This window comes from Scleropages formosus, chromosome 20, assembly GCF_900964775.1.
Source record: "Scleropages formosus chromosome 20, fSclFor1.1, whole genome shotgun sequence".
Taxonomy (NCBI): Eukaryota; Metazoa; Chordata; class Actinopteri; order Osteoglossiformes; family Osteoglossidae; genus Scleropages; species Scleropages formosus.
The window spans coordinates 3,315,294-3,342,498 of record NC_041825.1 but is presented as its reverse complement, the minus strand read 5'-3'; the positions used below and the strand labels follow the sequence as shown (position 1 = coordinate 3,342,498).

At 43.2% G+C, this 27,205-nt stretch overlaps 2 protein-coding genes across 3 annotated transcripts; one reads left to right on the top strand and one right to left on the bottom strand.

Moving 5' to 3' along the window:
* Positions 1 to 197: 197 nt before the first annotated feature.
* On the top strand, positions 198 to 12,522 carry LOC108925134 (uncharacterized). The gene is made up of 8 exons (XM_018736897.1): positions 198 to 926; positions 6,626 to 6,824; positions 8,040 to 8,325; positions 8,809 to 9,025; positions 9,877 to 9,996; positions 10,809 to 10,882; positions 11,006 to 11,260; positions 12,284 to 12,522. The coding sequence occupies exons 1-8, from the start codon at positions 851 to 853 to the stop codon at positions 12,323 to 12,325; spliced, it is 1,269 nt and encodes a 422-aa protein (XP_018592413.1). The 5' UTR covers positions 198 to 850; the 3' UTR covers positions 12,326 to 12,522.
* A 2,309-nt stretch (positions 12,523 to 14,831) lies between these two features.
* LOC108925132 (uncharacterized) lies at positions 14,832 to 19,992 on the bottom strand. 2 transcript variants are annotated; one of them, XM_018736894.2, is made up of 2 exons: positions 19,722 to 19,992; positions 14,832 to 17,361 (listed from the first exon to the last, which is right to left on the bottom strand). In XM_018736894.2, exon 2 carries the CDS (start codon positions 16,657 to 16,659, stop codon positions 15,481 to 15,483), a length of 1,179 nt encoding a protein of 392 aa, XP_018592410.1. In that variant the 5' UTR covers positions 16,660 to 17,361; positions 19,722 to 19,992; the 3' UTR covers positions 14,832 to 15,480. The 2 variants fall into 2 exon arrangements, with proteins under 2 accessions (XP_018592410.1, XP_018592411.1); XM_018736895.2 differs by having other exon boundaries at positions 14,832 to 17,356.
* Positions 19,993 to 27,205: the final 7,213 nt, after the last annotated feature.

The following is a 27,205-nucleotide window of genomic DNA, read 5'->3' as shown; positions in this document are numbered from 1 at the left end:
TCCTTAGAGCTGCCTTCTTCGAAGGTTTCTGGTTCAGATCCCACTCTTGTCCCTGCAGTGCTGAGGTTCTTGCCCTGAACAGCTGCAGTAAAAAAAAAAAAGAAACTGGTTTTTACACGGGTAAACCGGTGTAAAGATGTTTATTCATCAGTGAAAGCCACCTCAGGCAAAGTTATTAATAATTTAATTGAGCAAAAAACAAACGGATGCCTTGCCGTGGACTGGTGTGTCCCGTACAGCCTGTACCGTACCAAGACAGGCTCCGTACCACCGCGACCCTGCACTGGCGCTTATTCACAGAGAGCGCGAGACTTCATTTCATGGCCCGTTAGTCTTCATCTCGCCTAAGTTTCATCTACACTTTAATATTATGAGTGTGTTAGCACGTCTTTTTTTGCTGCCAGTCGACGGGAGACGGGCTCTTTACAACCGTGCCGAGCGAGTCCGTGTGCGCGCGAGTGTGAGAGAGAGAAAGAGACATGCGCACAGCCGGGAGGCACGGTGACGAACGCCAGGAGGAAACGCTCAATCACGAACTTTTGTGGGACTGTCTGAACTTTCAGCATTTCTCCAGGAACCACAAGATGGGAAGATCCGCGGAGAGACGTTTCAGTGAAAAAGGGCGACGTGCGGTCATGTAAACACACACGTCTCAGTTACGCGGTCTGTCTGTCTCTGTGTGTGAGAGAGAGAGAGAGAGAGAAGTTAGCGGCTGCAGTGCCGAGTGCGGCGCAGTTCCGCGCGATCATCGTGTCAGAGCAGAAGTGACCGCGTAAAAATTTTAACATGGATTTCTTTTTGTTACACTTTGGACGATAGGCCGTGTCGTGTGTTTGTGTCTGTGTGTTTTATGCGTTCGCTCGCGTCGCGAACAATGACTCGTCGCCTCACGTCAGGAGCCGCGTCGCCGGAGCGCGCGCTCGCAGGTTAGTGTCCGCGAACCGACCGACGCGACGAGCTCAGCTCGTTCCACGTTTGGAAAACAAAAAAAAAGAGGGGGAAACAGTACATTTTATTAGTCTGCACTGTTTTGAGTAGGTTTCCTTCGCGTTTATTTGCGTCCTTTCGGTGACGTTACTGTCCCATACCGGCCCTGAATTGAAGTTCTTGTCATTCTTTCTCTGCTGCCGGGTTTCGTTTTCTTCTCCTTCTTTTTCTCGTCAACTACTATGCATGGAATTAAGTCACGTATCAAAATGCTCTTCCTTCTCTACTCCAGACGAATCTCACACACCTTCCGTTTCTAAAGGGGCCGAACCTTTTTTTAAGAAGCCAAGGTTGCTTTTGGTTTAATCAGAGCCCTAGCTTTGATTTCATTAAGTGCCACTTTGGGAATGGGCTTTCATATTTCAGGATGGATGTTTTTGTAAATAACAACCATACAACTCTCATATTTCGTAAAATGATATCTCGAATTATATTCTAGAAGTTCTCATAACACAGCTCTCCCGAAATGCATAACTCAGCCTACCTTCAATGAATCCCACCCTAACCCAGTTCAACCCGTCCGCAGCCCGTACTGATCTAAACCCCAACCCATCCCTCTCCAATTTACCCTCAAAAATCTTAACCCTAACTCAACCTCAACTTACTCCCTCCAACCTATCTTGTACCTACACTCATCTAAATCCCAAACCAGCTGACTCCAATTTATACTCAGCCCACACCCAATTAAATCCCAACCTATCCCTCTCCAATTTACCCTCAAAAATCCTAATCCAACTCAACCCCAACTCATCCCACTCCAGCCTATCCTCAGCCTGCACTCAACTAAACCCCAACCCACTCCAGCCCAGCTGGAATCTGCACCCAACTAATCCCCAATCTCTCCCAGCCCAGGCTTTCCTCATCATCTCATACTCATCCCCAGCCTACACCCAACCTACCGCTAACTCTCCTCCTGGAAACCCATATATGGGTTTTTCATTTGTTTTCTTTAGACACACTTAATCGTAAAGGAATCGGATATACTTGCCGTCGGCATGCTACACCAGCTGTTGAGGTGAATGCTGTAGGACTTACTGTAAATGTGAATTAATTTTAGTAAAAGACATACTTTCTAAGCAGTATCTCCTTTGCACAAGTAGTGCTTGTTGATGATATTTGAGATTTTTTGTTGTTGGACTTTAAATCACTTATCATTATTGAATTTTCAGAGGCTTTCCTGTAAAGTGACGTAGAACTCAGAGAAAACTAAAGTACTTTTCACCAACAGATGGAGGGGTATAGCAGTAGACACACTATTTGCAAAGTTTGTCTGATGCCACCGTTTAACCAGGATACATAACATGCGTAGCTGCATATAGAACTGGTAGAGAACACAGTGTTTTAAAACAGAATAAATCATAACAGAACTCATTACTCCTGCATTTAACATCAGTGACCTATTGTCCGTTGCTGGGTCGCAGTGGTCCACAGTCGACCCTGGAGATGTGGGAAATCAGGCAGGGTACAACCTGGACAGCAGTACATTATAGTCACACACACTTGCTCACTAAGGCCAATTTAGAGTCGCCAGTTCACCTGAAACACGTCTTCGGACTTTATGAGGAATCCAGAGCACCCAGTGGAAGTTCAGGCAAACATGGGGAGAACATTAAAACTCCACAAAGACAGAGCTGGATTTAAAGCCGTGTTTGAAATCACAGCAGCAGCCTGAGTGGATTTCCCGGCAGGGATTAGTGAGATCATCATCGTCATTACAAGCTAGAAATATGTGTGGAGCCTACTGAGCTTGCTGTTCAAAGAGTTTCATACCTGGTATTGCATGGTTGGACCAAAGGTGTGACCCCCCAAAACATTATTTTCAGACATTTTTTTTCATCAGCAGGCACACAGCCAGTGTGCCTATTCCATACTGTAGTTTGCAGACTCTTCAAAAAGATATTTAGTCTGTAAATCATAGTGCATAACATACGTTTTCTTACTGCTCATATCTAAAATATGAAGAACACACCAACTAATTAGGATACAGCTTTATGTGGTGGTGAACTGAGGGATCCTATAAGTAGGTGGATACATGAGCAGATTGTAGGACACTGACTTTAAGGGTTTTATTTAATGTTACAGTGGTGGGCCTGCTGAAGCATATTTCTGTTTCACAATCTTCTTGGAAATGTTTTTCATGAAGTTTCTTAGGCTTCAAAACTTGGGTTAAGGAAGTTTTGGGGAGATTTGTATAAGAGGAACTACGGCCTGTACAACAGTTTATGACGTAAATTATGGGGAATTACCGTTGCTGGAATTGCCACGTGCAGTATTGTTCAATTGTGGACACTCAGATTACCAAGAATTTATTATTCACTATATTTTTATAACATTTATGATATGATATTCTGTCAGTCTTGACTGGCAATGTAGGAGTTGATCAAACAATTGATTGTACCAAATGGCTGTGTTTGGAAATCAGGTTGTCACCAGAAAAGGCACTAATGGCTAGTCTTTGCTGACTGGTGATTATGCATCTGGTGGTTTTGGCGATGGTGTTGCAACACTGCAAATGTGTTCTGTAGAGAATTCTGTAAGCTTTGAAATTTATAATGAAAGTTTCAAAATAAGCTTTTCACAATAAATGCTGAAGTCAGGAGGTTTTTACTTATGCTGAACTGTTGACTCTTGAAGTACTAAATGTCAGATGTATTGGCCTATCTGCCATAATCATTCTTCCATCTATTCATCCATCCATCCAGTTCTCAGAACCTGTTTATGCCTGGAGCGAGTCCCAGGAAGAATCGGGGAACACCCTGGATGGGACCCCAGCCTGTCTCATCTCAGACACACATAGATGCATATTAAGGACAGTTTAGAGTGTCAGGAAAAAAATGATCATTTCACCTGTTTGATAACTCGCATAACTTCTGCACACGCACACACACACACACACACACACACACACACACACACACACACACACACACACACACACTGAACCGCTTGTCCCATACAGGGTCACAGGGAGCCACAGCCTAACCCGGCAACTCAGGGCGTAGGGCTGGAGGGGACACACCTAGGACGGGACACCAGTCCGTCACAAGGCACCCCAAGCAGGACTTGAACCCCAGACCCACTGGAGACCAGGACCCAGTCCAACCCACTGCACCACTGTGCCCCCGTTACTTCTCCACAATGTTTTGGATAGTGGACTTTTAAAACCATCGCACTTGATCACACTTTAGAAAAGTTGCAGTTTTCCGGTCTTTTTGTTTGTATTTACATTTTTACATTTACATTTATTTATTTAGCAGACACTTTTCTCCCAGGTGACTTGCAATGGATGCTATGTAGTGTTATCAGCCCACACACCTTATTCACCAAGGTGTCTTACACTAGATACACTACTTACAATGGGTCACTCATCCATACATCATCAGTATATGTGGATGTATTCATAATTTGTTGTTCCTGGTTTTATGTAGCTCAGACACAATGTTGCTCTTGTTAATAAAAAGTTCAGTTTAGTCACAAGTTCACCTTTGGGAGGAGACCTACAAGAACACAGGGAGAACATGCAAACTCCACACAGACTGAGCCACATTCTCACATGTTTGAACCCACAGCCCAGGAGCTGTGAAGCTGTAGCACTTCTGTCCTACTGTCGAATAGCTCTTTAATTGTCAGCTAATTATTCCAAAAAGCTACACTTCACTATAGTGTAGCTATACTTCCTTCCAACCAGCTACCTTCACAGTAACTCTGCTCTAGATATATAGCATTCTAACTATACTTTAGCTATAGTACCTTCCAAGTAGCTACAGCTTAGTTATACTCTAGCTATATGGCCTTCTAGCTAGCCATAGTCTAGGTATACTACTTTCTAACACTTTTCCTACACTAGCTATACTGCCTTATAACTACAATTTAGCCGTATGGGCGCAATGCTGGGGGGTGTGGTGATGCAGTGGGTTTGACTGGTGCCTTGCTGTGTGGCGGGTCTGGGGTTCATGTCCTGCTTGGGGTGTACTGCAGCTCTGTATTTTGTCCCGTATTCACTTCCCCCGACATGCAGAGGATGGACCTGGTAACCTACCTCTGTTCCTCCCTTGACTTGCCTTGGAAACCACGCGAGTGGTCGCTATGGGTCTGACCTGACTCGGCACCTTGCACGCGCATGTAGCCATACTACCTTCTAACTATGCTTTAGGCTGTCACAAGGCACCCAAAGCAGGGCTCGAACCCCAGACCCACTACAGAGCAGGACCCGGGCCAACCCACTGCACCACTGTGCCACCCACCTTAGTCAGAACATAGTATAACTAAAGTGTAGTTAGTTAGAAGGCAGTATAGCTACAGTATGCTTAGCTACAGTATAACTAAATTTTAGTTAGTCAGAACACACACCCTCTGAAACCACTTGTCCCATACAGGGGCACAAGGAGCCAGAGTCTAACCCAGCAACACAGGGCATAAGGCTGGAGGGGACGCACCCAGGACGGGACATCAGTCTGCCTTCTAACTACAGTTTAGGAATACCGTAGCTGTACTGCCTTCTAATTAACTACGCTTTAGCTATACAGGTAGTCCCCGATTATGAATGAGCTCCGTGCCCTTAACCTGTCTTTAAGTTGAATTTTAACGTAAGTCGGAACAGTTAGGTATGGTGGGTATGTAATGTCAGTTTGTCAGATGTTTGACTTAGTATATCGTGTACCTTTCTATGCATAAAAAACATTAAAGAAACACTTCGGATACACTAAAACATCTTTAATATAACAATACAGTAATAATAATAATGTAATGACCCGTGTTACTGTGTGTTTGAGCTGGAGAATGCAATAGTTGTAATTAGTTGAATTTGGGTGACGTATGGTAAATATAAGGGGGTGATTGTGTATGCCACAAGAGGAGAAAGGAGAAGCCAAAAGCCAAGCCAAAAAGCCAAATCCAGGAACACACGAGACACTGTTAACGGGGAAAGAAGAAAGTTTGTCTTACCTCAGGCTCACGCGCCCCACCGACAAGCCGACAAACCGCTGTAGATGCCCAGTGTTTTGATGCACCTTGCAAAGTAGAGTCCGTTTATTATTACAAATCATTGTATATACATTGACTAATTTTTAATATAATTGGGTTAATTAAGAAGTTTTCATTTGATTGTTATTTAAGGGTGACAAAAAAAAAAATCAACTTCCAGTCAGTAAGGGGGTGGTTTGTAACTACGGGTTGTTCGTAAGTTGGACGTTCGTAACTCAGGACTGCCTGTACTATGTTATAACTAACTAGAATTTAGTTATACTGTAGCTATACAGCCTTCTAATTAATAACGCTTTAGCTATACTTCCCTCCAGTTAGCTGTACTGTAGGCTGTTATTTATTATTTAAAAATTAATGTTTTTGTTGTAAATGGGTATACGAAGCTCTAATTGCTTAAGTGCAGAGATTTAAACCTGTTCCATCTTTCTTCTGAAATATTGGCTCTGATGAGTTAACTGGAACCAGCGCACAGCAGCAAGTGCAGCATAGTTCAGCTTTGGCTTCCACTACAGTCCAAGAGCTGTTTCTCCTGTGTGGTGGTGTCAACGGCTGCGTTTGTGCAGCTTACACAGTCGCCCACCTACTCTACACTCCACCACTGAGATCAGATGTTTGGCTCGTTTCCTGCCCCAGTAAACAACGCTTCTCCTTGCAGGAATGGCAGCAAGAGCAAGCGAGCCCTCCTCCACCACTCACCCTTGTCCTCCTACCGCTGGCGATTCTGTTTCTCTTCTGGAGATCATGGAGGACACCAGACTGGTGCTGGGAGCATTCCTTCGGCAATCTCTCACTGTGGCCCCATCCCAGCGCCCCGGGAGGGTCGGGGGAGCATACAGAGATGCTAACAAGTTCAGGTAATGAAGGTCCTGACTGATCTTCTGTCTTCAGCATAACCTTCCTCCCATTTCCAGTCTTCTCTGCTTGTGCATAAAACAGTGTAAAGAGATCATACCTGCATGGAAATATATACAGTTCTGCTTGAAAGTGTGTGAAGCTCTTGTGTCCCTTAGTTTTACCACAAAATGGTTATTGAATGAGAAAGTGTTTCTCATGTGACTTAATAGGTGTGTAATAATAATAATAATAATAATTTGTAGGAGCTTCTCACATAATAGGTGTGTAACGACCAATTCCATATGTTATTTAGAAGAAATCATGTGTATAGTAGAAACAACAAGTAATGCAGGTCCGAAAATAAGCGAAGCCCAGGTTGCATTGGTTAAACCAAGTAGGTAAGTAGAGTCAGGGGTGTAAATCATTGTCGTTTATTAATTTTTTTTAACATGTACATTTTGTAGGTTAGGGTTATATTTTATACGAGAATAATGGCCATCCCATTAGAGTTCACATACTTTCATACAACACTGTATTCTGGTGTTTAAACAAACAATCAGCACATCGCTTTTTATTTCATCACTGAGCCAATCGAACAACCTACTTGCAAATACAGCTCATATCACATGGTTCCACTATCTGGACTTTTTTGTTATCCAGCCTACTTCTGTTCCTCTTTAGACTCAGTAATTATGACTCTACTGTAACCTCTGCTGGAGGACAGTAAATCCACGAGAGGCTGGTGGCACCAAAGGGCAAAGTGCACTTATTATTCATCCAGCAGGATGTTGCAACACATACCTGTATATAGTGATGGACAACATAGAATAACACAGAAATGACTACATTTAACCTGTTATATGACTTAATTTTGGAGAGATTCTGAACAACTTCAATGTCATTTTCTGTTGTGTTGCACACACTCACTATAAACTGTGTTACTCTGCCTTTCCAACACAACATAGTCCCTCCTTTCACACCGTTACAGCTGCCAGGTACAGCTGGTGAAACAACAGTGGTGCACAGTCATCCTTACCTTATTTTACAGATTTTCTAATTAAATCTACCTAAAATGCATGCGCTTCTGCATGTTACTTTCATTTTTCTTTTCTTTTCTCCCGTTCTTTCTCATTCCCGATTCTTTCCCATTATTGTTATATTTAATTCTTTATTTCTTCGACGTCCATTGAAAGAACTGACCGTGTCTCTGTTTGTGACGCTTCCTCCTGCCCCAGTGCTCGGAAGACAGAGGGCCGAAGGTGGACGGAGGATGGCTGGGACTCCCTCGATGAGCAGATCAGCGTTGCAGAGGGGAAGAAGCATGGCTTCAAAGACATGATAAAGAAGCGATTGCGGCGCAGGAGTCGCTCCGCCGCATCTCAGCACCCAAAGAAAGAGTCTTCCAAGGCAGAGAGTTGTGTCACTCCAGAGCCGAAAGACATTCAGATGGGTTTGTTGAAGCTGAAGATCTCTGCTGGAAGCAACAACAACAGCTTAGCCCTTAAACAGGACAAGCAAGAAGTAAGTTTTCTAAAGTTAAGTCAGTTATCATTTCAGTCTGTGTGGTCACCCTGTATGAAGTCACTTGCCGTGATTCCTTAGTCATCTTGATCTTTTTTTAAAAAAAAAAAAAAAAAAAAAAAAAATTTGCTGTTGACCTGTGAAAGGTGTATTAGCTGTGATCTGTAGACTGATGGGCAACCTGTTGGGACATAAAGGAGGCCAACAGTCCTCAGATCCTCGTTTAAATAGAAGGATAATTTAAATGAATATGCAAATAGTTTTTTTTTTTTTTTTTTTTTGTTAAACCATTTTCTTAAAATTTGTGAGTGTGAGAAAAGATGCATTTTAATGTTTTGCGGCTTAAACTTTCATATAAATCTGCTGAAAATGTTTTGTTTTGTTCAGCCATGAGTGTAATGGAAAGATAATTTATTTTTAAAAAAATCGAAATATGTAGCTGAGATGTTCCATATTTGTTTTTTTTTGTCGATTGAATTCCAGTCGGACGCCGCATCTGTATCCTCGACCTCCTCTGCAGAGGGTGGCGAGAAGAAGGAGAAAAAGAAGAAAAATAAGCTGAGGAGCTTGTCGTCACTGCTGCGCAGAGTCAAGTCGTCTAGGAAGGAGAGCATCGCTGAGGAGCATCAGCAGCCCAAGCGCCCTGATTCACTGCCGCTTGGCCAGGAGGCGGAGCCACAGAGTGCAGTTGTGTCCCCCTGTGAGCGGTCGCCATGGAGACGCAGACCTGGCGTTCTCAGTTGATTTTCACTGCTACACTCAAACTTGCTCCTTACTTTAAAATTAGGGCTTGCTCACAAAATGGTGAAAGAAAAATTAAAGCAGCATTAAAATATGAGTGTTTTCTAGCAGCGTACAAAGTTTTATTAGCGGAAAGTGATGCGCAGCTCCAAGGGTTTCTGTATAATAACATTATGACTTTAAAAAAAAAAACTTACAGGGTTCAAAGACCATTAATCCTGCATGTTATAAGGTCTGTGTTTACAAAAACACATCTTCAGTTTGGGTCCATTTGACTCTCGACTGGTACTACTTTTGATTAGGCTCAGATTTTTTTTTTAAGAACGTTTTTAGTTTTTACGTTAACAGTTTTTTATTAGCATTTAGTTTTTTCATAGCTTTTTTTCTAATTTTTTTAACGGATTTTCTTCTCCAAAGTGACTCAACTCCGAGTAAACGAATGAATCTCGCCCACAGATGGAGACATAGAGACACTGACACACAGTTAGTCCAGTGCACGTGTTACCCTAGTAGCTGCGTATAGCGTAGATAGGCAGAACCTTCTGCATTTCGGTTGCGGACGGCTTGTTTATGGAACCACCAGACGCCCAGAGGTGGAGGAGCATAGCACTCTGGTGGGGCGTCGCTGTTTTTAAAAACGTTTAAGGGGCGATATGGCCTTCTTCAGGTGGAGTGTACCTGTAAGAGCAGATGAACTTCGAAAAGCACTTCCATTCTAGTTTTTACTGTTTGCTGTGGTGTATCAGTGTGAATTTGGATCACGGCCGTGTTTCTGACGTCTCTCTCTTGCTTCGCCTCTCCTCCTCCCAGCTTACCCTCCTCAGTTCTATGATGAGGTGGCAGGAACGCTTGACAGAATTGCACAGAAACGTACCGCGGCGAGACCCGTGAAGCCCACCCTGGACAGCCAACCCGCCGCCATGACAGCAAGTGAGAACCCATTTCACTCTTTACCACGGTAGACTCAGTGACTAGACTGTAAACTAGGTGTACAGATAAAAAATACAGTATTATTCTACTAAGAGGTTCATTTCACCCAGCCGTTCTATAATGGGGTCTGCAGCTTATGGACACACACACACACACCCTTTTTTCTTATAACAGGCTTCTTATTCAGTACAACAGCATTTTTGCCAATTATTTGCTTATTTTACGTTCACAACAGGTACTTTATTCTGCTCAACAGCTTTGGCATTTTTATCACACGTCTTGGGACAGAGATACAAACTTGGTGTCTCCAGCCAAAAAGGTTTTAGCCCTCAGTGGTGTCCATCTGGTTACTTTCTTGGTAAACCAACCATCGTATCAGTGTGTGAATCACCCTGGAAACAGGGTTGTGTTGCTGCTTGTGTACAGTCAGGGTTCGATTGGTGCCGGGTGGACTCATGGATTCCTTTATGCAGTTTATCAGCACGGTCTCACTTTATTAAGGTGGTCAAATGTGATTTATAGGGGTTAGTCAATTGTTTTAATTTTATCTCACTTATTGGAAAACCTTTGGGGTGGAAACTGCAGGAAGAAATCTTGTGAGATTACTTTGTGTTGAGTGATGCTCTGTTCTCGTGGCTCTCCAGTGCCGCCATGTGGAGCTTCACAACACAACATGGTGTACCATGGTACCGCTTTGAGTCAAATGTGCAATTTAAAATTTCTCTCCCATAAATGACTGGCACGACAGGGTTTCATATTAGTTCTCTAGACATATGTTACACATTTTTAATTTTGCCTCTTTCTTTTCTTAGATGACAACAAGGATGCTGTTGTGAGACAACTCGTCCAGATTTTGTCAATGCAGGGGGATGCCATTGACAAAAAGGTATTACAGTGGGGGGTATATCTTGAAATATTCTGATATCACGTGGCCTGACTGGCAGGAGGAGCTGGAGACGGTAGCCCATATTGTGTGTTTTCCAGTGGTCTTTTACGATCTTTCTTACAGATCCAGTCGGATCCTTTCTTGAGGTCAACCTTGGCCCGCCTCTCGTACCCTTCTTTCGCAAAGCTGCTCGACATGTTCGCCTGCGAGGACGACGCTCCATCCCCCATCGCTGAGAACCCCACGCTGTCCCGCGTAGCTGTGACTATGGAAGTGTCGAGACGTGTCATCACGGCAACCGGGACGCAGAGGATGTGGGGCTACGCGGAGCGGTACATGCAGAACTTTGCCCCCTGGGTGCAGAGTCAGGGTGGATGGGTAAGTGACTCCCTCTCTGTCTGTTACTCTCTTCGCCTTTCATCATTAACATTCAGTGTTTTCCCATCTTGTCTCCTCCTTGCTGTCTCGGTGATGATATTAAACTCACGCGCGCCATCACTCATTTTTCATTGCACTGCTGTTACAAGTAAGTTTGGAAGTTTTTGCGAGAAAAAAGTTAATTTTTTTTTTTTTATTAAATAAAAAGTATTATTTTAAAAAATGTTAAAATTTAAAATGTTCTTTGTGTTCTGACTGCCAAACAGTGTGAAGTCGTTGCTTTTTGCCTCCCTTATAGCTGGGCGCTCAATAAGGATAAGGCTCAGTTTTAGCCTCTCGTCTAAAACTCAAAAGAGTGAAGTTTGTGGTGCGAGGTTCTGTGAATCCTTTCTGCACCAAGCAGGGTCCCCTTTACGGAACGCTTTGACACCTTAGATGATCTTCTACCTGAATGGGGTGGGGGCTTGGACTCGGTTAAACTCTAACTTTGTTTGCCTAATTACTTAGTTGTATTTAGTTAGAACTACATGTTCCCAGTAATTTAGTTTGTTTATTAAATGATTGATTGATTGATTGATTGATTCATTCAGTTTTTTCCCTCTTCTGGAGCTCAGTTTGGGGCAGGTAGGGAGGGATGATGCGGGAGTGTTTGTTGTTGTATTTATGTTTATATGAAAAACCTGAAAATAAAACTTGTTTTTTTCTGCAAAAAGACCTTACAGTTAACAACACAAAGGTTTTATATTTCAGACCGGATCTCGTGGTTTTATTTTTCTAGACTCTAGTGACCTGAGGGGAAATGAAAGAATCTGATAATTGTGTGTGCGCATGCGTGTGTTTTCACGTGGTTTTTAGGCACTAACTTAACATGAACCACGCGGTGTCTCCACTCTCTCCGTGCCCCTGTCAGCAGAGGGCTGCGTAAGCACTGTGTAACACATTATTGGCACACAAGGCTGCTACTCGTTGTCTTCGTACATTAAAAAAGTTGTGCAAAACCTTCCTTTCCCCTTGTTCGTGCAGGACAAGGTGGTGCAGCTGGAGGACGTCTCGGAATACGACTGACACTTGGAAGGGCACTTTGAGAGCAAATCACTACCTCCAGAATGATGACCCTCTGGCGTGAGAAGCTTTCAGGGGAAAGTCAAACTTGATAATCTCTTCCTCTTTTGCGTCGTCCCATGGGGAACTATGGGGGCGACCACATTTTGGCGACACTGAAATGTTTGTTTTCATGTAAATGGAGCCCTAAAATGTATGATTGTGATATTTAAGCTGTCATTTTAAATGAAAAAAATTTTGTATGTATGAAATGACCAAAATACCTTTTTTTTTAAATCATGAACTTGTTTTATTAATATTGAATTGTGTACTGTTTGGTTTACATCACGTCTTCCTAGAAAACTAATATGTGTAGCAGTGTTTTGCACATAAAAATCTAAATTCGGCTGATAAGGTTTTCTGGATAAAGCTAAAGACAAAGTGACGTCTTGAGCTCGGTCCTGCAGCACATCAGAGAAACTAAGTGAAAACCGAAGACAAAATCTGACATGAAGGCTGAGTGTGAACAGTAACAGGCTCTCTGTGCTGATACACACTGTTAAAACTTCTGAACCCTGGTGACACAGGTGTCACATTTACCTTGTTTTCAGAGTTTTTTTTTAATTTGGTTTTTTATTTGGCAATTTAAAGTTTTCAGACGTTGTTTAGAGCCATCCAAACGCTACAAGCAGCTCAGGGAGCTGGGTGCCAGGACATGAACGGTGCTGATGCGAGGAGCACTAACACCTTCTCGGACACCACCTGATGTCCCTGCAGGGGAACGAGGGAGGGGCTGTAATATTCAGCAAGGACACATTTAAATGAATCCAAGTTCAGAAGAACTTTGTGTGCAACTTGTGTAAAATAGTAAAGAGTAAAGCCCCACTTTCATTACTTCTTGCCTTTTAGCAACACTCAGCAAGGAAATGTGATTAGTGTCATTTTTCTGTCTTGCAGCAAAAATGGAACCGTCTGAAAGTATCTGGGTAATAATTGCGTGAATATTTCGAAGTTATCGTGTATTGGGTGTTGCATAAACTCAGGGATTAGTGTTAATAGGCTACTCTTAATCGTAACGTGGGTGAGAGTTTGGTCGACCACTGATATGTACCAAAAAGAACGAGAGTTGTTGCTTGCACGTGGTTCGGTAAATGGGAAGAAGAAAACATAATCCATCGTGTCTTGTCTTTATTTGTGTCTGAGTGTAATGAATACACCAGCAAAACATGACTGAAGTGAAGCACGACTCCACCCATAAGCTGTTATAAAAGCAGTATTTGCCATCATTGTGATGAATTGATCGCTGCTGACAGACTGCGATACCCTTGAGTGGCTGTGACACTTGCAGAAGGGCCACCTCATCCCATCAGTCAGAATGATGATCTGGAATAGACAGTTTCATCTGTTAAGTATCAAGTCCTGTTGATCAAAATCAGCACTGAGAAACACCACACGCCCAAATAAGTAATTCAGTAACCACTCTAGCCGCTCGCAGTTTCTCATTGTCAACTGGACAGACACTTGAGTCTTTGGCCACTACACTACTGTTGGTAGGTCAGAGCACCAGGGAGGGCACTGAACTTCCAGCATGTTCCTCAAAGAAGCTGCCCCCTGACTGAGTAAAGGTACTGTCCTGAACTCTTCTTACTGCTGTAACTTACACTCTGGATCACATGTTATTTGTTCTTTCATAACTGCCTGTTCTAATGCTGGGTTCTGGTGGTCCAGTGCCTATGGCAGAAGCACCAGGCGCAAGGCAGGGTACTCCCTGGATGGGACACAAGTCCATGGCAGGGCAATCTCTAACGCACACAGACGTTCTTTGAGATAAATGCACTGAAGGGTGAATTCTAGTCACCAGTTCACCTGAAATACATGTCTTTTGACTGTGAGAGGAAACCAGAGCACCCAGTGGAAACCAGCGCAACCATAACATAGAAACCCTACAGATACCGAGCCAGATTTGAACCCACAGCCCAAGCAATACAATGCACCAGTGTTACCTGCTGCACCACTGTGCCACACTCATACTTTGATGTTCTTTAGTTGATTAAATGATGTTATTTGTATAATTTTTTTTCATTCAATGAGGAAGTGATCAGATGAGCATATTTTATCTTCTCCGAAGACATTATTGTGATGTTACGCTGGGAAACATAATGAAACGTGACAAGAACAGAATGTTTGGTGTGCCACATGAGCATCCAGTGTCTGATACCCTCCAGACTAATTTTGCAACAGCACAAACCCCCTTACTTTTTGTTTCTGAATTTTTATTATGAAGTTCTTGAATTATTTTCTAAAAATTATACTATTTTAAAATTTTATATTTCTATGTTATATGACATGTTTTTGCTGCACTGGTGAAATTGGTTTTGTTTCAAAGAAGTGGCAGTAAATACAACACAACATGGAAAATATGAACGTCTACCTGCTATTATTATACCGTCTAAATCATGTTATCTTGTTATGTACAGTAAACGTTCCAGAAACAGAAAAATCAATACCATTATACCACAATATAGTCATTATTATACATTTATTATTTATCTCAAGACAGTAGCATTTTGTCAAACCCTAACAACAGCAAAAGAGCAGAAAAATAATGACAGCTCCTGAGATTGATCCTCATTCCATCTACGACCACAATTTACAGTAAACTGCAACGTCTCAGTGGTTCAGGTTGGGGCAACTAATTCCTTTATAGCCACTGCTTTTAAAAGCACAAGAATTAGCCACCAGTTTGAAGCAAATGAGCTCCTTATGTGTACGAAAATGTGGTTTACAAAAAAAGAGCAGCAAAAAAAGTGGCATTAATAGAATCATATTTTCATTAAGAAGCAAATACATTACATCCCATCTGGAAGCTTGAATTAAAAAAAAAAAAACAGAAAAATTGGCAATTACAGTACACGTTGATGTAACCTTTCACAATCAAAATTAGGTTTGCAATAATAAGCCCAGTGTTCATGGCCATGTCCATCCTGGACAGGACACCTGTCCACTGCAGGGCGTTCGGTCCACCAAGTGCAATTTAGAGTCACCAGTTCATGAAGCCACATGTCTTAGACACGCGACCGGGGAAGTGTGAGGCCCCAGCGTTCCCCAGCACGTCGCTGCACTGTCCACTTAGAGTCTGTAGATCTTCACTTGGTTCCAGACATATCTTGTCTTTACTATTACACAGCAGATGTCATACAGAAAGTCTCACCTTCGTCTTCCTCACCTTCCCTACCCTCTAGGGGTTCAGGAAGGGGTATCTCCTCCTCTGGATCCTTGGCCGAGGACAACAGTGGCACTTCTTCTGCCTTGTTGTCCTCGTCCTTCGGTCTCACCCTGTCCTCTCCTGCGTCACCCTTTCCGTCCTCCTTGTCTTGAGCTGTGAACGTGCTCAGTACAACCTCCACCTCATCCCCTTGTTTGAGTGTCTCCTCCCCTTTCCCTCCATCCTCTGCTGCTGCCTCCCAGTCCTTGTCTCCATTGAGAGCCACGGGTCCCGCCCAGGCATCTGACCCTGCGCCTTTCTTCTTTTTGGCCTTATGGCTGCCTCCATTTCTTAAGCTGGACCTAAAGGTTTCTGACCTCTTCTTCTTCCTCTTGTTGACGCATGCTGTGATTATCAACACCACACAGATAATGCAGACAATCAAAATAATTATTAAAATCCATGGCGTTGAACCACTTCTATTGGCGGGGGTGGTAAAAATTGTGTGGACAGGATTAAGAGTTGAGCTCGTCTCCGCAGGAGAAGCGGACTGAGCATGGGTGACAGCGGGAGTGGGACTTGTTGTCTCCAAAAGAATGAGATGGGTTGCAGAAGTGACAGTGATGTTTTCAGAAACATCTTCAGTTGTGCTTCTTTCTGTTTTCTGGTTAAATTCAGTTGCTGTGATGGAAGGACTGGATGTGAAAATTTTAGGAGGGGTCGTAGATTCTGTTGAGATGCCCTCTGTCGTTACGTTCTCTGCTTTTTGTGGAGCGGCAGCAGCAGTGCTCGGCCTAACAGCCTCGGCCGTTGTCTCTGGAGTAGGAATGATGGTCGAGAAATGAGAGGGCGATGTTCCCAGACCAGGCCCAGAAGTAGTTCCCACAGCAGTGGTTTGTTCCACAGATGAAATAAAGGTTTCATTGAGAGTTGGGGAAGTGGCTTCAGGTGGATGCGATGTCTCCTCCAAAGGCTCTGTGACACCTACTTCTGTGGTTTGACTGTTTACATCTTCTTTCAAAGCCTGCTGTGATGTTACAGTTTGGCCAGGAACAGGAGGAAACTTAAGAAATAGGATGACAAAAATCAGTGCAAACACTGTATGATTAATTCTGCTCATTGTGCAGAAGGTGCTGTAGCTTAACCCTTTCATCAACTCGATATCGGGGTACGTCTTGCTGATGTACAAAAGAATTAATTATTTTGTTCCAGGCTGGGTAACCCTATGACTTTACGAGGTTTCGAGGTTTTCTCTGAAATGGAGCTCATTCACACGCTTCTGAAGAAAATGGTGAAGTTCTTCCTTGAAGATTACGGTTGTCGCAGTAACTGGTGCTGGTATCAATCTTGAGTTCAATTTTGAGGGCGAAGTGTGAGCACTGCTCCGAAACAAATATGATGTAATTTGTAGTATAAATTAATTAGGTATTTGTTTTTTGGTGTGTCGGCACTTGACTAAAATATTCAAAGTTTCTTTCAAAGTTGGGTTCAGTTATTGTATTTACTTTATTTTTGCTGTTCTTTCTGTCTTATGCTGTATTTTTCCCACAGATGTACTGTTTCAGAAGAAGGTTTTGTTCTGGTATTTGCATCAGTAGATGTTGTCCTTAAAAAATTCAATCTTTTAATCCAGTGTTTAGATGCTGGATGTCCTTGAAAGTGTGTTGTCCGTTTATAACACACTCTAGTTTGTGTTGTAGTCCACTTTCAGCAGTGACGTAGGTCTTCAGAGTCTGCCGTGACCATTTGCGTTTATCTTCGTCTTGATCTCCACTCTGTGTTTCTGTGGTGAAGTAACAGTCACATCTTTTGGAGACTTACTTCCCTTCTCTTCCTTTTTTTCTCTTGTTCTTTGCTTATTAGAGCGAGAGAGAGAGAGAGAGAGAGAGAGAGAGAGAGAGAGAGAGAAAGAACACTGCAATGTCACTTAAGCAAATGTTTCGTACAAAGACAGGAGGTGCTGAAACCATCTCTAGAACAATTCAAAGAGCTCAGAACATAACCCACTTAAGGAAGTTACATTTATTCATTCGTTCATTTCGTTCTATTCGTTTCACCGATGCTTTCCTTCATTTACGTTTATTCGTTTTGCCGGTGCTTTTCTCGAAAGCGATGTACAATGTTAAGCTATTGTCAGTTACCGATTTATACAGCCGGGTAGTTCAACTAGAGCCGTTTAGGATAAGTAGCGTGTTCAGCGGTACTGCGGCTGAAGAGATTCAATCCTCGATCTCTGGATCCAAAGGCAGCAGCTCTAATTGTTACATTACCAGCTGCCTCACTACAAAGCAACTTATAGTGTTAAACTATTTACAACCATTGATACTGCAGAGTCCCCCCATGGAACTAGTGGAGACAGGCTCAGGGTTTCTGGAAACTGCTCTGGATCGACCACATACATGTCTTTTCAAGAGCAGCCTTCACAAAGACACCCCACACAGTACCAAGCAGTCTATGAACACTGGAGAGCTCCCCCAGGCCACTCCAAGACCCCCTACTCCACACAACGGTTGAGAGGTCACCCCTCGAACCCTGCAGAATTCCTCTAAACTAAGCATAAGCAACATAAGAGTCAATCAGAACGGAACACGGGTGTCACGCGGAACCGAGGACGCCGGGATGGCTGGACCCAAGTGCAGGGTCGTTCGTCAGGAATCAAGGGATCAGGCGAGTTCTCGTTGTCGAGGACGAGCGAATAGTCGGTCAATCGGTGGTTGGAGAGAGAGTGAGGATCCAAGGACGTGGTCAGGGGGAAACCGGAGAACGGATACATGAAGCAAGGGATGAGGACGAGCAGGACGTAGCGCAGGAGGACGGTTGTCTCAAATGAGATTCTGTGAGCGTACGGGAGCTGAGGAGGGTCTTTTAAAGGCGAGCGCTCAGTCGGGTACTTGAATGGTGTCAGGTGCTGTCGACTGTGGTGCGGGCATGGACATGACAACAGGACTACGTACAGGAATAGACACCGTTTACACCAACTATTTACGTTCTTCTACATCAGCCCCTCTCGGCGCCATTACAATGCAGTCATTTATTTCTGGAGCAAAGTCATGTCATGTCATTTTTCAGAACCGCTTGCCCCTTACGGGGTCACGGGGAACCGGAGCCTACCCGGCAACACAGGGCGTAAGGCCGGGGGGGGGGAAGGGGACACACCCAGGACGGGACGCCAGTCCGCCGCAAGGCACCCCAAGGGGGACTCAAACCCCAGACCCACCGGAGAGCAGGACTGCGGTCCAACCCACTGCGCCACCGCACCCCCCGGAGCAAAGTATGTTAAGTAATTTGCAATACGACAGTGGGTAGGATTCAAACCGGCCACATTTGGACCTAATAGTTAGAGCTCTAACCACTGTACTGCCTGCAAATTCGTCATAACTGGATTGCTTGTATGCTGTAAAACTGCCAATGTTGAGTTTTGACTCAGTTTCCAGAGGGCAGGTTTTTCTCTCTGCGTACAGGGAAAAATAGACACTTCTTTCAGAGCTCTTTTCACGCACCGCTGGTTTTGTCATACGCAGCAAATCACCTTTGAATCCCAGTACAAATAGTACTACGGTTGTTCCGTACACTTAGTCGTACATCTGTTTTGAAGACAGTTATGTGTTTTTTTCAGAACTTTAACACTCCTTAATATCTATACTGACATTAGTGGGCTGAAATATGAATGAAATATACTGTATTGAATGTTTAAGTTCAGTACACTGTAGATATTAAATATATATGCAACATGCTAAAGAGTGTCAAAGATTTCAGTTTAACGCCTGATTTTTTGGTTTTGGCAAGAATTCACCATTCTATCTTGCTTTAATGCCAGGTATTGAGTATCGTGCATGAAGCATGCAGGAAACATGCCTCATAGGAACGAACATCTTTCAGTAAAGGGCAGAAGTTTATTATCAGCAAATGTTTCACATAAAGAAAATACAGAAATATGAATCTATGAACTTCCCCGCACTGTGACTTTGTATTCGGATCTATTTTGGAATTAATTCCTAACAAGGAACCTGACGCCCCAACCAAGTAGCTTCCTTATAGCTAACACTCTCTCACTTGCAGCCACAAAGCTGAATTTTCTGAATATGAAAAAATAGAAGGACCAGTCCATGAAATATGTTTCTTAATGTTTAAGAAGTTTTTTTTTTTTTTTCAATTCAAGGTTTCTTGAGTGTAGACAAACACTCGTTATATTAGAGGAAATATTCTTCTGCTTACCTTCATGTCATTGTGCAGAACGGTTAGAAAGGAATGAAAAAGCCATTGACAGAAGCGTGCTTTCAACAGTGTCTGTCTTTCTCTTCCTCTTACAACCGTTGTCTTCCCCTTTCTGTTAATGTGTCACAGTGGAAGGCTTTGAAAGCCAAAACGTCACTTTTTCAGGTTTACCGGTTGAAGTCTTCTTCGAGTGAAAGGAAATATGTGCAGACTGCTGGATAGTGAGATGATTGTGAGATGAATTAAGAATGCGATATGTTTTGGAAAGTAGCGCGTGGGTGTGTTTCAGAGGTGGGGTCCAGTTCTTGTGAAATCATTTAAAAAAACCTTTCACTGTAATTAGGTTCTATTGAATATAACTTAGTTTTTAAATTTCAGACCTGATGGCCCTAAGTGTTTTATGCATTTGTATAATTTACTTCACCCACTGGTAATTTTTTTTAAGATATAAATACATTTTCTGTATCTATAAGTGGATGAATGAAATGAATTAATTAATGACTCCCACTTTTACATGTAATCATTTTATTTATAAGGTATAAATAAGGGGGTTAAAAAATCCAATTATTCTGCTGCCTTTTAAAATGTGAATAAAATAGATGCGTGCATCCGCTGTGCGTGTGATTTCATAGTAACACTATGAGTTCACGATAACTTTTCTTCGCCTAAGCATTTTTTTTTTTCCAACACCACCTTGCAAGCAATATTTTACATGCCACTTCCTCCTCGCACTTGTTCAGCATCATGTCATTTTGAGAAAATAGGAAGCTCCTGAGATCATTTCCTCATTTTATTTGTTGATTCCCTGTGTTTTTTATTTTGGGCAAACCACATTCATAATTACATATTATAATTGTTGGAAAAGGAATCTTTGGTTGCCTCTGCTGACACGTTTTTTTTTTTTTTTTTTTTTTTAAGTGTTGTACTCATCTGTGTTAACCCCCCCAATTATACAACTAAGTAGTTTTACTGGAGTAACTTAGGGTAAGTACCTTGCTCAAGGGTACTACAGCTGGAGGTGGAGATCAAACCTATGACCTTTAGAGCTAAAGGCAGTAGCACTAACCACTAAAATATCAGCTCTCCCTTTGCTGCTTCACCACACCCAGGACTGTGAACTGAGCCTCTGCGCAGTAGTAACCCGCCTTCTACAGTGTAAGCCCTGCATTAACCTTTGTTTGCGCGAACACTGTTAGAAATTACAATGTTCTTTCTTAGAAATTCAGAAGAAAATATGCGCAAATGAAGAAGCATATATGGAGAATGCATGAAACTAAGGCTTGAAACCTTAAATGTCAAAAGTATTTAGGGCATCCAGCGCGACACTGCACTGCATGTCACCATGTCAAAGGCCGTCCGTAGCTGTACCAATATATGCAAATTGCACTGTTTTGGCAGATGTTTCATTTATGAGCAAAGATTTTTCTGAAGTTTTGATACCACATTACTTAAGATGCATCTTAATCATCTTAGCAATTGCATACACTTTGATTCTCCCGCTTACACTTTTGCTCCTTTTTTGCTGTCTTGGCACACCTGCGTGCGCTTGCAGAAAAAGCTCCATACAGGAGCTTGTTCGACGTTTACATCTAAAAGATGTTTTGATACCACGGCAACATAACATGTGAAAGCAAGAGGATGTGGTATGTGGGCCTGCCTTCATCCTTTCTTGTTTGCTCCATCTTTCTTCTTGCAAAATGAGTACACGTTAACTTCCTGTAAACTCATTTCTGGTCTAAATGATTTCAATAGTTTAATGAATAGTTTAATACCTATACTACTTACTCTAATACATGACTCCAATCACATCATCTTCTTAGATTTTTCTTTTTTTATAACAACTGTAGAAGTACTATTATAATTATGTAGACAGTAAATTTAAGATACTTGGTCTATTACGAATCTACACTCAATTCATTTCGTTGAATTGAATTCAGTTTATTTTTATACAGTGCTCTTCTGACAGTGACATGGTGCTGAACAAAGGATGAAGAGATATAGAGTAGCAATAAGAAATATATCAGATATAAAGTGAGCCTATAGTGAAAAGGTTATACTTCCAATGACTATAAGAACTATACTAGTTATTAAAGCCATGAAGTTTCCCAGCTGGCAACTGAGGAAAGGAAAACAAAAAAACTCCCTATCAAAAGTCAATAGAGCAAAATAACCTCGGGGTCCAAGAGCTAGTGGCTGCCCACCCCTCCAAGGTATTCTAGGTACAAAGGATGGAATTGATTTTCTGTTGCATTTAGGTAACAACACCACTGTAGTTCAAAACAGTTATACTGAAAGACTGGTCACTTTGGCTCATAAAAAGACTGCTTTAACTGAGAATACAACAGGTGTCTGCAAACTGAAATTGACTAACTGGCTAAACTGGCACTGCTGTCGAGGTTGCAGGTTGAGCTCAGAGGCACAAATTAGAGTTTCACTCTGAGCTGTTCACTCTTTAAAGACCTGAGTCACCGTGGCAGGGAAGTGGGAGGGAGTAGCTGGTCTAGCAACCTTTCACTACTGGATGACTTTGTTGGCTTGTGTCACTCCTGCGCATCTTTCCACTGGTGAGGACAAATCACCTGGGTCTGGTTTCACAAAAAGATACTGAGTTCTTAGAGGTGTACACCTCGTGGCCGTGAATCAGTCCAACACCCCTAGAACTTCTATCTCTACACACACACACACACACACACACACACACACATGCACATGACAGAAAGTATGTTAATTTTTCATATACTGTAGATAAATAGAAGGTATAAAGAAGGAAAAATAAAATTTGAATCTATGCATAAAATGCATTATTTTTTATGTTATTATTTATGACGTATGTGAAATTGGCTTATGTAGAGAAGAATTTACATTTGCACGAATTACTTTAGTAGACGCTTTTCTCCAAAGCGACAAACATCTCGTAGAAATACAATATGTTCATTACATTAGGAGAAAGACAAACAGTTGCGGACGTGTGATTAGGTACAGTTTGTTTCTTTCCATCATATGAACCAATGCTCATCTCACGAGTAGCTGCATAATACTCAGAATATTGACAATTCCTGATCACCTTCCTACTATTAAAAAAAAAAATGTATACATACAAGACAATGTATACATGTATACTGTAAAAGACAAATGTATACTTTAACAAATGAAAATGGAATGAAAACTAAACTTATTTTCAAGACTCAGGTTTGTTAAGGGAACAAATAGATATATATTATTTAGTGCGTAGGGGTGCGGTGGCGCAGTGGGTTGGACCGCAGTCCTGCTCTCCAGTAGGTCTGGGGTTCGAGTCCCCCTTGGGGTGCCTTGCGACGGACTGGCGTCCCGTCCTGGGTGTGTCCCCTCCCCTTCCGGCCTTACGCCCTGTGTTACCGGGTAGGCTCCGGTTCCCTGCGACCCCATATGGGACAAGCGGTTCTGAAAATGTGTGTGTGTGTATTTAGTGCGTGGACCCACGTCTATGTATTAAGTTGCAATATTTTAAAGGTGGTGGCGCAGTGGGTTGAACCACAGTCCTGCTCTCTGGTGGGGCTGGGGTTCGAGTCCTGCTTGGGGTGCCTTGCGACGGACTGGCGTCCCGTCCTGGGTGTGTCCCCTCCCCCTCCGGCCTTACGCCCTGTGTTGCCGGGTAGGCTCCGGTTCCCCGTGACCCCGTATGGGACAAGCGGTTCTGAAAAATGTGTGTGTGTGTATTTTAAAGGTGCAGGCCAGCGAGGCATCACACTATATTAACATAATACATATGGTGGAAAATCTTCCTCACATTTCTAATAAAGCTCTTTCTTTATTAAGTAAGGTTTTTAATTTTTTCAAAGTTTCCTTTTTCTCAATTTTAGCAGCAAACGCGACTTCTGTTGCAACATTCAGAGCCTCAAATTTAAGCAGCGTAGGCAATTACCAAGGGTCAGCTAATTATAAAACCAGCTCTCATACCCCTGGATCATCAGACACGATTCCTTTTTAGCACTTTATTTAAATTTTTCACATACAGGGCACTCCCACACGCCACAGAAACCACTTCTTATCTTCTGCTGGAAGGTCTGAGGACATGCATTCAAATAGAAATGAAAAAGAATATGGATCATGACAGTACCATTCCTTGAAGAGTTATTATTTTTCCTCCTAAAAGCCTTAATTTAATATCAGGACTGACTGGGTGTTTCGTGACACTGGTGCTCTTGCATGTTGGCCTCAACCTCTTAGAATCAAGCCGATTTCTGCCCCCTGATGGACTTTAGCTGTAACATCCTTCCCGTAATATGCTGATAGATTTTTATTAATATTTAAACAAGCAAAGTAGCAGTGGCGTCACTAGGGGGTGCGGACCAGTAGAGGGAGTGACACCAAAATGATTGTCTACAAAATTTTTGTGCAGTGTTTCAACAGAAATGTATTATTTTTTTTATAAAAATATCCCTGTAGTTATAGAACAAAAAACATTTTTCATAATAAAGCCCAGTTTACATGTATCAATATTCCTACAAGGGTAAAACTCTGTGCTCATTGACCTTTTGAACCTTCCAATGCGCTTCGCTCAGAGCTCTCATTATTATCCAATTACAATACAATTACAATTATAATTACAGTGACGCTTCAGATCACATGGATTCATCTCCACGCTCTTGTTTTCGTCGCAGCTGCTGTTTTTGTAGTCGCTTCGCTCTTATAGTCACTTTGTCACATTTTCTGGTGTTTTTTGCTACAGTATTGTGGTAATTAGTATTTGTGAACCTCTATCAATAATGTTAAAATAAACATAATTTTGATGTAATTCTTAAATGTATTTACTTCGAATTCTATTGTTTTCTTCCCAGATTTTCACTTTGACCACATAAAACTATGTAAATGTAAATACATTTAGGCTGTGTGTATGATATTGTAATTTAAAGGTGTAATTTTAATTTTGCTAGTTGTTCACGTCACTATTATTGCCATTACATTCAGTGATATACGGGAATTATGATTTATGAGGAGGAGGTCCATGGGGGGAGGGTTTCCGCACTGGGTGACACCAACCCTAGTGATGCCACTGCAAGATAGTCTAGGTGACCAAGATAAATTAAACAGATTTGCTTAAACTCATCCAAAATAAATTATTGAACTGCTGGCACAAAAAGCTAATCCAAGGCCTTTAAAACAAAATACGGAAATTTAAAAACGTAAACCAGAAAATTTTGTTTTACGAAACAATATGCTGATGAGCCATCTTATTTTCTTAACAACAATCTACATGTTTGACATTTAAGAATACTGCGGTCATTTAAAATTATATGTATCTCTAGCTGATGCTGTTCAAATGCTTTGAGAAAACTTCTGCCTATTTATACGTACCAGGTTCCATATAATCAAGGGAGAACATTATTATCATTCATTAATATGAGAGACGTTAAGATGAAAAGCTGTAACTGCCTTTTTCTTCAAAATATAGTTGTAACCAGTAACTAAAGAGTTTCATTTCTAACCACAGGTACACACCTATTGCACTTTTATGCTGCGTACGTTTTCCTTTTCAAATACGGAAACACAGCATGTCGAGCGGTTTCCTCCACACCAAGCTGCACTCCAACTGTCTAATCCCCGCCCAAATGTGGCAACGCTGACCGTATTTCAGTTCTCTGGGCCTCTTGACCGTAGATGGTTGGTGTGAAATCAGGGAGACTGCAAACGCCTAATTTGTCCGTGGGTTACGAGCAATGAGCATTAGTAATGAAGTAATGGTATATAGTGTAATGCGGGTTGACGTCATCAGACCTGGACTGAATGTACAGCTCCCTTGAATAAAGATCTGGTGTCTGTGGTAAGTGGAGGATTGTGATAGATAGCTGAAGATGTGACTAGGAATATTGTCCACAGAATAGTTTGTTCTTTGAGTTCTTCGAAACTCTTTTTGCTCTTTTCACTGATTTAGATGTGTATCTTGTGCCCCTGTCCTGCCCGTGTAGCACTGCCCCCACAAATGGCTGTGACTACATTTTCTTACATTTATTTATTCAACACACACTTTTCTCCAAAGCAACTTCCAGTGACCCCTCCGTGAACCGCCACCTTACCGTGGTGGAGGGGTTTGAGTGCCTGAATGAGTCCAGGAGCTATGTTGCCTGGGGCTATATGCCCCTGGTAGGGTCTCCCATGGCAGACAGGTCCTGGATGACAGACGAGACAAAGCGCGGTTCAAAAACCCCTTATGAAGGAAAAATCAAGGCGCCCGTTTACCCCGCCCGGTATGGGGTCACCGGGGCCCCACCCTGGAGCCAGGCCTGGGGGGGGGCTCACATGCGAGCGCCTGGTGGCCAGGTCTATGCCCACGGGGCCTGGCCGGGCTCAGCCCGAAGCCACGACGTGGAGCCGCTCTTCGGTGGGCTCACCACCTGCCGGAGAAACCGTAAGGGGCCAGTGCATTGTGATTTGGGCGGTGGTCGGGGCCGAGTGCCCGGCCGACCCAAACCTCGGGCGCCAACTCTGGTTTTTGGGACTTGGAATGTCACCTCAGTGGCGGGGAAGGAGCCTGAGCTGGTGCAGGAAGTTGAGAGATACCGTCTAGATATAGTCAGGCTCACTTCCACTCACAGCTTGGGTTCGGGAACCACTCTTCTCGACCAAGGGTGGACTCTCCACTATTCTGGCGTTGCCCAAGGTGAGAGGCGGCGGGCGGGTGTGGGCTTATTAATAGCCCCCCAGTTCAGCCACCATGTGTTGGAGTCTACCCCGGTGAATGAGAGGGTCGTTCCCCTGCGCCTTCGGGTCAGGGAACGGTCTCTCACTGTCGTTTGTGCTTATGCGCCTAGCGGCAGTGTAGAGTACCCGGCCTTTTTAGAGTCCCTGGGTGGCGTGCTGGAAAGCGCTCCCACTGGGGACTCTGTCGTTCTACTGGGGGACTTTAACGCCCACGTGGGCAGCGACAGTGACACCTGGAGGGGCGTGATTGGGAGGAACGGCCTCCCTGATCTGAACCCGAGCGGTGAGTTGTTATTGGATTTCTGTGCTAGTCACGGTTTATCCATAACGAACACCATGTTCATGCATAAGGGTGTCCATCAGTGCACTTGGCACCAGGACACCCTAGGTCGGAGGTCGATGATCGACTTTGTAGTCGTTTCTTCTGACCTTCGGCCATATGTCGTGGACACTCGGGTGAAGAGAGGGGCTGAGCTGTCAACCGATCACCACCTGGTGGTGAGTTGGATTCGATGGCGGGGGAAAAAGCTGGACAGACCTGGCAGGCCCAAACGCATAGTGAGGGTCTGTTGGGAACGTTTGGCGGAGGCCCCTGTCAGAGAGGTCTTCAACTCCCACCTCTGACAGAGCTTCAACCAGGTCCCGAGGGAGGTGGGGGACATCGAGTCCGAATGGACTATGTTCCGCACCTCCATTGTCGGGGCGGCGGTTCAGAGCTGCGGGCATAAGGTCTCCGGCGCCTGTCGCGGCGGCAATCCCCGAACACGGTGGTGGACACCGGAAGTAAGGGATGCCGTCAAGCTGAA

Excerpts from the sequence above, each read along its gene's own strand:
- LOC108925132 (XM_018736894.2), bottom strand. The coding sequence starts at position 16,659 with ATGAAAGGGTTAAGCTACAGCACCTTCTGCACAATGAGCAGAATTAAT.
- LOC108925134 (XM_018736897.1), top strand. The coding sequence starts at position 851 with ATGCGTTCGCTCGCGTCGCGAACAATGACTCGTCGCCTCACGTCAGGA. Across the intron at positions 8,326-8,808 it reads TTAAACAGGACAAGCAAGAA|TCGGACGCCGCATCTGTATC; the intron begins GTAAGTTTTCTA and ends ATTGAATTCCAG. Across the intron at positions 9,997-10,808 it reads ACCCGCCGCCATGACAGCAA|ATGACAACAAGGATGCTGTT; the intron begins GTGAGAACCCAT and ends TTCTTTTCTTAG.